We start from the raw sequence: 13,922 nt of genomic DNA, 5'->3' as shown, positions 1-13,922 counted from the left end.
ATCAAATCCATGTAATACTGAGCTGTTAATGTATCTGGAATGACGGCTAGAGGGGGTCAACTTTCATATACAGTGGGTACGAAAAGTTTTCGGACCCCTTTAAATTTCACACTGTTTGTTTCATTGCAGCCATTTGGTAAATTCAAGAAAGTTAATTTGTTTCTCATTTACATACACTCTGTACCCCATCTTGACAGAAAAAAAACAAATGTAGAAATTTTTGCAATTTAATTAAACAAGGAAACTTAAATATCACATGGTCATAAGTATTCAGACCCTTTGCTCAGTATTGAGTAGAAGTACCCTTTTGAGCTAGTACAGCCATGAGTCTACTTGGGAATGATGCAACAAGTTTTTCACACCTGGATTTGGGGATCCTCTGCCATCTTCTTTGCAGTACCTCTCTAGTTCCGTCAGGTTAGATGTGAACGTTGGTGCACAGCCATTTTCAAGTCTTTCCAGAGATGCTCAGTAGGGTTTAGGTCAGGGCTCTGACTGGGCCAGTCAAGAATGGTGTGATACCAATGTGATATGACTGAAGGATGAGTGTGATTAGATAGGAATCCTAATCAAAAGATAGTGATCACAGGTCTTATTTGATCCATCCGAACTCAGTATCAGAGAGGTGTCTTCTGGTTGACCCGATTTCACCATGATGAAAAGTATGTGTTAAGTAGGTCTTGAACAAACCACTATTATGAGGAAGGAATGCTTACAGTTCAACATATCCAGGAAACAAGTGGGTAGTTAGAAACATGTGTAGGAAACTAGCGATGTAAAATTCACAGCTTATTGCAACATATGCAGGAAACCACTGGTTATGCCAGCAACATGTGCAGGAAGCTACTGGTGCCCACAGCAGTGTATGGTCAAGTTACATGACCATGACACAGCAATCACATGCTGGTCACCAATTGCAATACTCAGTGCACATGACACCACAATGTACAAAGTTTGGTATAAAAATACAGTGCTCGCTTAGTGAGACAGGGACATTTCCAGGACGCTCAAAGTGGACGCACTGCACCTGTGATGCAGAGGCCGGGTTGATTTCCTTCTCACTAATCAAGTCCCTCCAATGAGGAAGGAATGCTGCAACATGCGGTAATGTTGATGCATATTTCTGTTATTGTATAAGATTCTATGACTATAAAGTAGTGCTAATGCCTATGTACCATTGATTATTCATGTGCTATTAAAATAAATAATATCTTGCTATAAAGAATCTTAGTTTTCATGCCTGATTAGTATATTAGTGTATTTGGCAGGTGATGAGCAGGGCCCAGTTTTCTCCACAGATACTGAATATAATTATCACAAAAAGGTTCTATCTTCATCTCATCAGACCAGAGAACCTTATTTCTCATAGTCTGGGAGTCCTTCATGTGTTTTCTGAAAACTCTATGTGGGCTTTCATATGTCTTGCACTGAGGAGAGGCTTCTGTCAGGCCACTCTGCCATAAAGGCCCGACTGGTGGAGGGCTGCAGTGATATTTGACTTTGTGGAACTTTCTCCCACCTCCCTACTGCATCTCTGGAGCTCAGCCACTGTGATCTTGGGGTTCTTCTTTACTTAAACACAGCTGGACTCCATTGAAGGGGTAGAACCATCTCAAGGAGGATTACAAGGAAATGGACAGCATGTGACTTAAATATGAGTGTCTGACAAAAGGGTCTGAATACTTATGATAGACCGAAATCTGATTACTCTAAAAACAATTTTTATTTATAAACATTAAAAATATTAATTCAAGCTATATCTCGTCGTATGTAGCTATATCGGTCTGACCGATATAGCTACATACGACGAGATATAGCTTGAATTAATATTTTTAATGTTTATAAATAAAAATTGTTTTTAGAGTAAACATTAAAAATATTAATTCAAGCTATATCTCGTCGTATGTAGCTATATCGGTCTGACCGATATAGCTACATACGACGAGATATAGCTTGAATTAATATTTTTAATGTTTATAAATAAAAATTGTTTTTAGAGTAATCAGTTTTCGGTCTATTAGCAGTTTGAATTCTCTAATTCTTATTATAATTGGTGTGTAAATCTGAATACTTATGACCATGTGGTATGTCAGGTTTTCTTGTTTAATAAATTTACAAACATTTCTACATTTCTGTTTTTTTCTGTCAAGATGGGGTGCAGAGTGTACATTAATGAGAAAAAAATTAACTTCTTAATTTCCCAAATGGCTGCAAAGAAACAAAGAGTGAAAAATTTAAATGGGTCTGAATACTTTCTGTAACCACTGTATTATACTAAAGCACACCATATTGCTTTAATCCTTTGTGAAGAGCATTCTTATATGAAGGTCTCATCAGTGACCTCATGTCACTTCTCTCAAAGATTTTTATAGTGCAGAGCAAGACAGCAATGGAAGCGATCATAAAGGTCTATACTCTTCAATGACGAGTCTTGTGTTTGTCTTAGACATATAGGCACAGATTCTTTTGGAGAGCACACAGACAATGCCATAAAGAGGTCTTCATGAGGGCACATGACACAGGTTCTAATGCTGGGATTAATGTGTGGCGTGGCATAATGTACAGTAACTGAATTCCTCTAATCTTCATTCTAGGTACACTAAAAGCTAGGGGTTACATTGATTTGGTTGTGTAAGTAGTATGATGTTGTGCTCGGTTCACACATTGTAGAATGGGGTTTTACTCACTTTGCTGCGATTTGAGGTAGACTCAGGAACACGTTCTCTTTAAGGAGTCAAGCAGGTTTACATAACAAGTCAAATAGGCACATAAACTGCTCTTGCAACATAAACATAAGCCTCTTACAGCTTAAAAGAACATACACAAGGTATTACAGTTCATTTAACTGTGGTATGACTTACATAGAATTGGATACAGTCCTTCACAGAATTGTCCCACTGACCCCAGTTAGTATTCACACACGGCTTTCAATTCCGTTACTTTCACCACAGGTTTCCTTCCAGGACATTGCAGCCGTCCATACACTGACTCCTGTTAAGGCCACTTTACACGCTGCGATATCAGTACCGATATCGTTAGCGTGGGTACCCGCCCCTATCGGTTGTGCGATACGGGCAAATCACTGCCCGTGACGCACAACATCACCCAGACCCGTCACACTACTTACCTGCCTAGCGACGTCACTGTGACCGGCGATCCGCCTCCTTTCTAAGGGGGTGGTCCGTGCGGTGTCACAGCGACGTCACTAAGCGGCTACCCAATAGAAGCGGAGGCGCGGAGATGAGCGGGACGTAACATCCCGCCCACCTTTCTTCCTCATTGCGGGCGGGACGCAGGTAAGGAGAGGTTCCTCATTTCTGCGGTGTCACACGGAGCGATGTGTGCTCCCGCAGGAACGAGGAACAACATCGTAACATCGGTCCTTACAAAATTCTCCCCATGTCACCGATGAGCGATTTTGACCGTGTTTGCCACGATTCAAAATCGCTCATAGGTGTCACACGCAAAGACATCGCTAAAGCGACCGGATGTGCATTACAAATTCCATGACCCCAACGAGATCGCTTTAGAGATGTCGTGGCGTGTAAAGCGGCCTTTAGTCTCTAGACCTCTCCCAAAGGTTCCTTCCTACAGCCCAGCACTATCCCTGCTGGCTGCAGACTCTCTCTCTCTGGCCAACAACAGACTCCATTAATTCTCTCATGTGACCTGTCAAACACATGTCAAACACACCCATGGGTGGGGTATATAGGTGGCCATACCCACCCATCTGTCCAGCCACCTGTGATCCTGACACTGTGAATACTACAGCAAACATTTGTGGTACTTAAAAGTACCAGCACTCCTCAGAATCACACCACTCATGTGGTACATACCGGCCATTAATAATGTAGCTGGTCGCCTTCTCACAGTAGTAATACGGTCATTTATCCACAGTGAATCAAAAGCTGTTTTTAAACATGACAGCACTAGGCCGCATGTTGTTTTTCGCCTAAGCTTGCTCTATCAAGGCCTGCAGCATCTCTGAACTTGTTTCACATTGAGCTACCAGCAGTGAATCTTGAAGATTTGCATGTTCACATGCATTTATTGTGGCAGAATATTACTCAGACAGCCATTTATAACCTCAGCGATAAGATGCCAAGGTGTGTACATGCGTGTATTTCTGCACTTGACATTCATACTCAAAAATTTGTTGGCCTATTTTTCCTCATTTGCATATAATTAACATATCTATCGATCTTGTGATTTCCATGATTCTACAACATTTCTTTCTCGTTGTTGCTATTTCAATATTGATGTGGTATAGGTTACATTTACAAATTAAAGCAGGTCTGTCACCAGATTTCACAATAATCATTTCACACATGATTAAATAGATCTGTTAAACTTGATGAAGCTGCTGGACTTTGAAAATCCAAGGCAGAGTGGCTGTATTATACTTTTTGAAAGTTTATCCTCAATTTCTACCCATTTATCCTGATGGACATCTTCTCAGTTATTCTCCTCCAAAGATGCTGCTGAATTCTTACACTGCACAGTACTCAAAGTAACTGTTAAGGCGACGTTACACGCAACGATTTATCGTGTGATCGCATGAGCGATCGCACCCGCCCCCGTTGTTTGTGCGTCAAGGGCAATTCACAGCGACGTCACACAGCAGCCACCCAATAGAAGCGGAGGGGCGGAGATGAGCGGGACGTAACATCCCGCCCACCTCCTTCCTTCCTCATTACCGGCAGGATGCAGGTAAGTTGTTGTTTGCCGTTCCCGGAGTGTCACACGTAGTGATGTGTGCTGCCACGGGAACGACGAACAACCGGAGCGCAGAACGAGGAATGACATTATGGAAATGAACGACGTGTCAATGATAAGGTGAGTATTTTTGCTCATTAACAGTTGTTTGGAGGTGTCACACGGTACGACATCTCTAACGATGCCAGATGTGCGTCACGAATTACGTGACCCCGACGACATATCACACGATATATCGTACCATGTGAAGTAGCCTTTAGGGTATGTGCACACTCTGCATTATGTCAAGTGCAGAAAAGAATGCACCCTCTGGCAGACTGGACAACTGTAAACACTGCGTTTAACAAAAAAAATGCATAGTATAATCTTCACTAAGTCCTTAAGCTAGGAATTAGTAGCAGCTATGGGCTGACATTAACTCCTTATTACCCCAATTGCCACCGCACCAGGGCAATTCGGGATAAGCCGAGAGGAGTCCCGGGACTGTCGCATCTAATGGATGCAGCAATTCCAGGCGCCTGCTGGCTGATATTTTTAGGCTGGTGGGCTCCCCATAACGTGGGGCTCCCCATCCTGAGAATACCAGCCTTCAGCTGTGTGGCTTTACCTTGGCTGGTATCAAAATTGGGGGGACCGCACGTTGTTTTTTTAAAATTATTGATTTATTTATTTTACTGCACGATATAGACCAGCCCAACGGTGGCTGTGATTGGTTGCAGTGAGACAGCTGTCACTCAGTGTGAGGGCTCGTCTGAATGCAACCAATCATAGATGCTGGTGGGCGGGGGAAGCAGTGAATATGAGATGGAATAATGAGCGGCCGCCACTTTCAAAAGCTGGAGAAGCCGCCGAAGCAGTGTGACAGCCGTGCAGCACTGCGCCGGTGATTGGTGAGTATGAAAGAGAGAGGGAGAGACCGACCAACAGAGAGAGAGAATGACCGACCAACCAACAGAGAGAGAAACTGACTGACAGACAGAGAGAGAGAGACCAACATCGACAGAGAGAGAGTTACTGAAAGACCTGCGTTTTATTTGTCAAAAAGCATGCAGAACGCAACAAAAATGCAGTGCAAGCGCACAGCTAAACATTTTGGTTGCGTTTTGACACACCTCATTGATTTCAGTGGGTGGAAAAGGCAACAAAAACGCACAAAAGAAGTGACATGCTGCTTTTTTAAACGCATCGATTTTATCAAATATTTGGCATCCAAAACGCTGCATTTAAAAAAGCAACATGCGCATGAAATTTTCTGACTTCTTATAAACTTTGCTGGGGAAGCACAAGGCATGCATTTTGACAGTGACACGCTGCAATTTTAAACGCAGCCAAAACACAGGAAAAAATGCAACATGCGCACACAGCCTTAGGCCTCATTCATGCATCTGTGTTTCCGGTACACGTGGTGTCCATTTCCACATATATCTGAGACACGGACACACGTAGACCCATTAAATTTAATGGGATTGTGCACACACCCGTGTTATCACATGCACACACACACACACACACCCCTACACACACACACCCCTACACACACACCTTCACACACACACACACACACACACACACACACATACACACCTTCCTTCATGGTTTTCATACTTTAGCATTTCAGAGTGGAAACTGTCATTTTTGTAATTTTATCTCATGTTCAGTTATGCACCTGTTCACATTGCAGTTTGATGAGGGCCATCAGTTTTTTGTGTAGATTAATGGAGGTCATACCTTCTGACCATGCACCCTTCCCCCACTAGCCACAGGTGATTTTATCCTATATAGCAGGTTGCTACTTGCCCAAACCCAGAGAGAGGCTTCAGCATAGCGTAGGTACCCAGTTACGAGACATGTTGTGACACGGCGACTGGGCAGATATAAAAATGGCCATTTTTGTTTGCTAAATATCTAATTTTTCTTAGATTTTCCTTAGCAGTAATGCATATCTATATTCTTACATTCATGGTTTTCATACCTTAGCACTTCATAGTGCAAACTGTCTTTTTTTTTAATACAGAGACAAAATATACTGACCTGGCCCCCGGACCGTCACAAACGTGCATTAAATGCACGAATGTGTGAAAGAGGCCTGTGTGGGTGGAGAATTAATGCACTGGACCCAGAAAATACTCATTTTAATGCCAGGATTCTACCTTCTGATGTAGATTTTCAAAGTATGTACAGCTCGCTCATCAGCTCTAAGAAATCTATACAATATCTGTGCAGTTTGAAAAAAATTCTGTGAAACATCATGTACAGACATACAATTTTAGGTTGTATGTGTTTTCAGCTGCATTGTTTTCAGAATCCCCAGTACTTTTAATTTATTACTTTACCTTTAATAAATACAGTATATCAGAAAAGTAAGTGCACCCCTCACTTTTTGGAAATATTATATTATATGTTTTTATGGGAACAACACTGATGATATGACACTTTGACACAATGTTAAGTAGTCAGTGTACAGCCTGTATAACACTGCAAATTTGGTGTGCTAAATAACTCTAAAAAGATTGAGTGCTCTCAGTGGGAGAAACAAAATTAAATCTTGCAATTGTGATACCTTTTAATGGCTAACAAAAATAAAATAAATGATGTTAGAAAGCAAGCTTTTGAGACTTCTTAGGTCTTTTATTCAGGCATGGTATAACAAAGTATCTGAAGAAACCCAAATATATACACAGAGCTGAGGCATTACTCAACAAACAGCCATTAATGTGAAACTCCACTGGAAATAAATGTGAGTACAGTGGTACCTCGCTTAACGAGTAACCCTCTTAACGAGAATTTCGCTTAACAAGCAAAGCTTTCTGTAAATTTGTAACCCGCTTCATGAGAAAGCTTTGCTATATGAGCGAAATTCTCACTGCACACACTTCCGGTTTCGTCCACCCACTGCACTCTGACCCACATTTGCAGTCCACAGAAACACACACATACACGCACAAACACACACAAACAAACACGCACGCACACGCATACAGTATTATGCTCACCTTACCTTCCGTTCCACCGCTGGTCTGATGGTTCTTGTAGTTCCCGGGTACATCGCGACGTCCTCACAGCGAACTACAAGACCCAGGAGGCTTGCGATGGAACGGAAGGTAAGGTGAGCATATAATATAACATAATATGTTTACCTTTCGTTTCATCGCCGGCCTCCTGGGTGCTGTAGTGCGCCGCTGTGCTCCAGTCCACGTTGTGTCTCTGCATCCATAGCGACGAGGGAGGAACTTCCTGTCACCGGTAATGAAAGGCAGAGCGAGGCAAGCGGCTCTGCCTTTGACGTCAGCGCTGTGGCCGGGAAGTTCCTGCCTCGTCGTTATGGTAACGCGTTACACAGCCCGGCCCCGTACCAGAGAACAGCAAGTCCCAGCAGACCGGCGATGGAACGGAAGGTAAGGTGAGCATATAATATGTGTGTGTGCATGTGTGTTTGTGTGAGTTTGTGTGTGTTTGTGTGTTTATGTGTGTTTGTACGTGTTTGTGCATGTGTGGAATGATAGAATAGGGGACCAGGATGGGACATTTTAGAAGTTGTGGAACGGATCGTCAGCATTGCAATGATTTCCTATGGGAAATCTTGCTCTGCTAAACGAGTACCTTGATTAACAAGCACAGTCCCAGAACGGATTGTTCTTGTTAAGCAAGGTACCACTGTACACCCTTTAGTGAAAATGGCCAAATTATGTCAAAAGTGTCAATATTTTGTGTGACCACCATTATTTTCAAACACTGACTTAGCTTTCTTGGCTGTGGTGCTCCCTAGAGATCACATGTTGCATTACGATCTTCTTCCACTCCTCCATCATGACATCATGAAGGTAGTGGATGTTAAAGACCTTGCGCTTCTCCACCTTCTGTTTGAAGTTGCCCCATAGATGCTCAATAGGATTTAGGTATGGACACGTTTGGCCAGTCCAGAGGCTTTACTCTCAGTTTCTTTAGCAAGGCAGGTGTCATCTTGGAGGTGTGTTTGGGGCCATTATCATGTTGAAATACTGCGGCCCAGTTCCCAAAATAAGGAGATCATGTTCTGCTTCAATATGTCAGTTTATTTTGGCATTCATGGTTCCTTCAATGAACTGTAGCTGCCCACTACCGGGAGTACTCATGCAGCCCCAAAAAATTATACTCCTACCACTATGCTTGACTGTAGGCAAGACACACTTGCCTTTGTAGTCCTCACCTGGTTGCCACCACACACACTTGACACCATCTGCACCAAATAAGTTTATTTTGGTCTCATCAGACTACAGGACAAGATTCCAGTAATCCATTTCCTTATTCTGCTTGTTTTCAGCAAATTTTGGCGGCCTTTCTTGCACATCATCTTTAGAAGAGGCTTCCCTCTGGGACAACAGCCATGCAGACCAATTTGATGCAGTATGCGTATGATCTAAGCACTGATAGGCTGACCCTCCCCCACCCCTGTAACCTCTGCAGCAATGCTGGCAGCACTCGTATATCTATTTTGAAACGACAACCTCTAAATATGAAACTGAGCATTTGCACTCAACTTTTTTGGTCGACCATGATTGGAATCTTTCTTGTAAAATCGCTGTATGGTCTACAGCTCAGTTTCAGGGTGTTTGCGTTCTTCTTATAGTCTAGGCCATCTTTATGTAGAGCAACAGTTCTTTTTTCAGATCCTCAAAGACTTCTTTGCCACAATGTGCCATGTTGTGCCATGTTGAACTTCCAGTGGCCAGTATGAGAGAGTGTGTGAACGATAACACCAAATTGAACACATTTGCTCCACATTCACACCTGAGACCTTGTACTTTAAATAGATAATCGGATGCTTGGATGGGCTCATCTCATGTACCGAGTATAATGACAGTCAATGGGAAATTCAAGAATTTTTCGGGAAGATCTTCTGGAAAAATGCTTGAGTTTCCCATTGACTTTCATTATACTCAGCGCAAGAGTCGAGCTCGTCTGAGTGTCTGACTGCTCATTTCGAGTACGGACCTCCCAAGCATGGTAGTGCTGGCTCATCACTACTTGTAACACTAATGATTCATATAACACCAAGGAGGGAAAATGAATAATTGGGCAAAATTTAGCCATTTTCACTTAGGGGTGTACTTACTTTTGTTTCCAATGATTTAGACATTAATGACTGTGTGCTGAGTTACTTAGAGGTCACACCACATTTATACTGTTATACAAGCTGTACATTTACTACTTTAGATTGTATCAGAGTGTCATAACCTCAGTGTGGTTCCATGAGAAGATATAATAAAAAATGACAAAAATGTGATGGATGTACTCACTTTTGTGATATACTTTATATAGACAACTATGGCCTATTTGCATCATTTGAGTGATCTAATATGAGTTTTGTTTTTCTTAATTAGGAGAGTCTCCACAGATTGCTGCAGACCATTCTCTGGAATACATGAAGAACAAAGTACATGGCAGAGGAGGTTTAATAGTTGTTAGCAAGTCAGGAGAATGGGCCGCAAGATTTACTACACGAAGAATGGCATGGGCTAGTGTTGAAAACAATATATTAACTTATGGACTCAATCCTGGGGAAAATTTCCAAGAAAACGTTCACTTTAAATTATGAGAAAATGCTTCTACTAATAATGTTTGTTGCATATGTTTGTTAGTTATTACCATACAAATTGGAAACCTAGCTAAATAAGTAACAGCTATGTAACAAAAAGATCATTTAACTTTTCAAGTGTCCTAATTAGTGATGAGTGAGCGTGTTTGCTAATCCTCGATAAACGATCGAGCATTGTGGTACTCAGGTACGCTCATTACTTGATTATGTATCATGGGTGCTCAAACACCATGTTCGAGTCCCCACCTCGTATGGTTCAAGGCTATTAGACAGCCAATGAACATGCAGGGATTGCCTACCATACACAGTGTTGCCACAGCCTTGTTGGCTACTTAATACAGAAAAAAGCCGGCACACTGCAAGTATTGTGCTTGAGAAAAGGAGTCCTCAATGTCACAAAATATAACCTCAGCACCAAATGAGACAAGTAAAGTTCATGAATGCTGTAAAAAGTGAACATTTTTATTCCAATTCGGCACCACAGAAAAAATTCAAATTCGACGTTTCGACCTATTCACGGTTTTTGTCAAGGATATCTGTATGGAGGGAACCAGGCTGTGGAAATGTCCAATAGCATTCAGGAGTAGCGCCAGGTGGGGGTATGGCAGCATGTGCTGTAAAGGATCCACCACATGTATGAAGCGCCAGGTCACCAGAGTTACCAGATATTGCAGAGCACTGCCTGACCATGAGTGACCAATAAAGCGTTGTTCCTAGAATGAGGCTCCATAGGTTGCACTATAGAATCGGTGGACATCGTGGGAACTCCATGGACTACGTCCAAGTTGCGTGGATTATTTTTTTCAATAATAAATTGGGGAATGAGGGATAGTATCTAAATAACCAAAATAAATGTTCTACTAGTATATAAAAACAACACATAACTCACAAAAAGAGCCATTAATTGTAAGCACCAGGCCTACCAAGGTAAGGCAGGGGGGGTGCCAGCACTACTCATGATGAGGAAAATCAGCAAGAGGACAAGAGTAAAGTGCAAAATATACGTAATTTTTATTGAGTACACAACAAGAAGATATATGTAATTAAAATGGTACACTACCAAAAGATCTTAGGGATACATACATATTAGACCCAGACAAGTTAACAACAGCCCATCCAATCAAACAGAGGTTAAATTGTAAATATCTATGTTAAATGGCGGCTGATAAACTGGGATGGTCCAAAATGATTAATGTAGATAATCAAGGGGGGGCTGCTTTTGAAGTTGTGATACACAAATCAAATCAAACCATGATTTCCCACCATGTATTGGTAGGAAATCATGGTGATCATGCTGGTAACACCGTAATAAGGTAAATATTGGAGCTAGACCAATAGGAGTAGCACCAAATAACCATATAACACAAGTGTGCAGGATAAGGGGATTCTCTTACCTAAAGTGCTGAAGTGCAGTAAAAGTAGGTACAATGTAGCCAGCAAGGACTAAAGCAGTCCCAATAAAAATAGAAAGGTCTCCCTAAAGACGGCCAGAAGTCTCCATCCGACGCGCGTTTCGCGAGGATTCTATAGCTTTATCAAGGTGGGGAACCAACTTCAAAAGCAGCCCCCCCTTGATTATCTACATTAATCATTTTGGACCCTCCCAGTTTATCAGCCGCCATTTAACATAGATATTTACAATTTAACCTCTGTTTGATTGGATGGGCTGTTGTTAACTTGTCTGGGTCTAATATGTATGTATCCCTAAGATCTTTTGGTAGTGTACCATTTTAATTACATATATCTTCTTGTTGTGTACTCAATAAAAATTACGTATATTTTGCACTTTACTCTTGTCCTCTTGCTGATCTTTTTTAGTATATAAAAAGTATAGTGGTGTGGTGGGTACCATATTATACACGAAAAAAGTAGGGACTATATTGATCCTATAGATAATCAATCTAAGAAGGGCATAGAAAGAAGAAACAACTAGTAGTAGGTAAATAAAAAATAAAAATTTTATAATTAATTAAAGACATTTACTGAACAATACTTGAAGATGAAGAGGTCAGCTAAAGAATGGGTTCAGGATAAATCTAACACACAGTGATAGACTGCCCTGATACAATAGACTTGAAAATCTCCCAGAAAGACTAGCACATGTGTTGATAAGGTAAATGGCTCAGAGTATATATAAGCAAAAATGTGTATTGCGAGTGCAATGTCCAACACTATAAACTCAGCTTAAAAGACAACTCTATAATAAGGAACATAATACCTAGCAAATAATACCAAAGAGCAAATAGCTCAATGAAAATAATTTTTAAACCTGCATAAATATCTAAACAGGAATAATAACAGCAGTGACGCGGTGTGGAAGTCAGAAATACATCCAGGCGCCTTCCCCATGCTGTTCCCATTCCATTTGACCACTGTTTCCATCCAATTTAGCAACTTTCCTGCCCTCCTGTTAGGGTCTTCCATACAAATGCTCTAGTTTCCCATTGACTTACATTATACTAGGGCATCTGACCTGCTTGATTCGAGTTCCGAGCATTTCAGCATTTTAGTGCTCACTCATCACTAGTCCCAATGACTACTTCTATAATGTATTGTACAATTACATGTGTGTGGTTTTCTTCTGTATAAAGTAGGCTTTTGCGTCTTTTTCAGAATATTTAAGTGCTAGGTAGCATGTCACAGTAATATAGTACATTTTTAAGCAAATTAAAGAGCATCTGTTGCCTGAATATGTTTTCCATTATCTTATTTGCCAAAATGGCACAGCGGGAATTGTGTGTTGTTTAGTAGAGATGAGTAAATCTGGCTGTCTATTGGAATGATACATTGGTATTGTTGGCTCCTGAAGAAGGAGCAGGCTAGCTCCAAAATGCGTAGAACTATGAACAATAAAATCTGCTGATTACATTATTTGCTCTCCTGAATCCATCCGGCAGTGTGGCATGACAACCCATTTCTTCTTTTTCATTGACTGACATCTGGCTGTCTATTGGAAGTTACAGAAGTCACACAGTATAGAGTATGATGGGACAAGTAAGAAGATGTCAAGCTGTGTGGGGACTGTACTGGCAGCTATGGCATCAGCACAACAGTACAACTATAGAACACAGTGGAGAGGCAGAAGTTGTGTGGATACCTATTGGTAGTGGCAGTGGCAGCAGCATCAACTGTACAATATAGAAAGAATATGATGGGACATGCAAGTAAATATCTAGCTGTGTAGGGCCAACGCTGGCAGATGTGACAGTAGCACAATATAGAAATAACATGCATGGGCAGATAATGCTCATGGGTCATCAGCACTAGTGACAGTAGAACAACCAATCTAACCACATCACCTGTAGGTAATGAAAATTCACACTCATCCATGCCTGATTCATTTTAACAAATATAAAGCTTTCTCCACACTTATTTAGCAAAAATCTGGTTTACTTGGGCTTAACCAAGCTATCTACCATGCTGAATGCCCTATCTGACAGTATGCGGAAGGCTGAACAAGAACGTGTGTCAATGACAAACTGGGTCAGTTCTTGGTACTGGTCCCATTTTCTGACCTAGATAGCAACATAGCTTAAGGTATCTGCAAGAGAAAGAACATATAAGAACTTGGCTGTTCAGGCAGTGCATTTATGTTTGCTGAGGTGCGTCAGATTGACATGGCAGCAGATTA

The 13,922-nt window shown here is 41.4% G+C and overlaps 1 protein-coding gene across 1 annotated transcript in view; it reads left to right on the top strand.

The window, feature by feature from the left end:
* Positions 1-11,346, top strand: part of LOC142295339 (isoaspartyl peptidase/L-asparaginase-like) — a 135,189-nt gene extending 123,843 nt beyond the window's left edge. Inside the window, exon 7 of the mRNA XM_075338443.1 lies at positions 10,077-11,346. Coding sequence (XP_075194558.1) covers positions 10,077-10,291 — 215 coding nt within the window. The 3' untranslated portion in view covers positions 10,292-11,346. The remainder of the gene's footprint in view (positions 1-10,076) is intronic.
* The last annotated feature ends 2,576 nt before the right edge of the window (positions 11,347-13,922 follow it).

This window comes from Anomaloglossus baeobatrachus, chromosome 3 (genome assembly GCF_048569485.1).
Source record: "Anomaloglossus baeobatrachus isolate aAnoBae1 chromosome 3, aAnoBae1.hap1, whole genome shotgun sequence".
Classification (NCBI taxonomy): Eukaryota; Metazoa; Chordata; class Amphibia; order Anura; family Aromobatidae; genus Anomaloglossus; species Anomaloglossus baeobatrachus.
The sequence above is the reverse complement of the archived record's forward strand: the minus strand, read 5'-3'. Positions and strand labels throughout refer to the sequence as shown.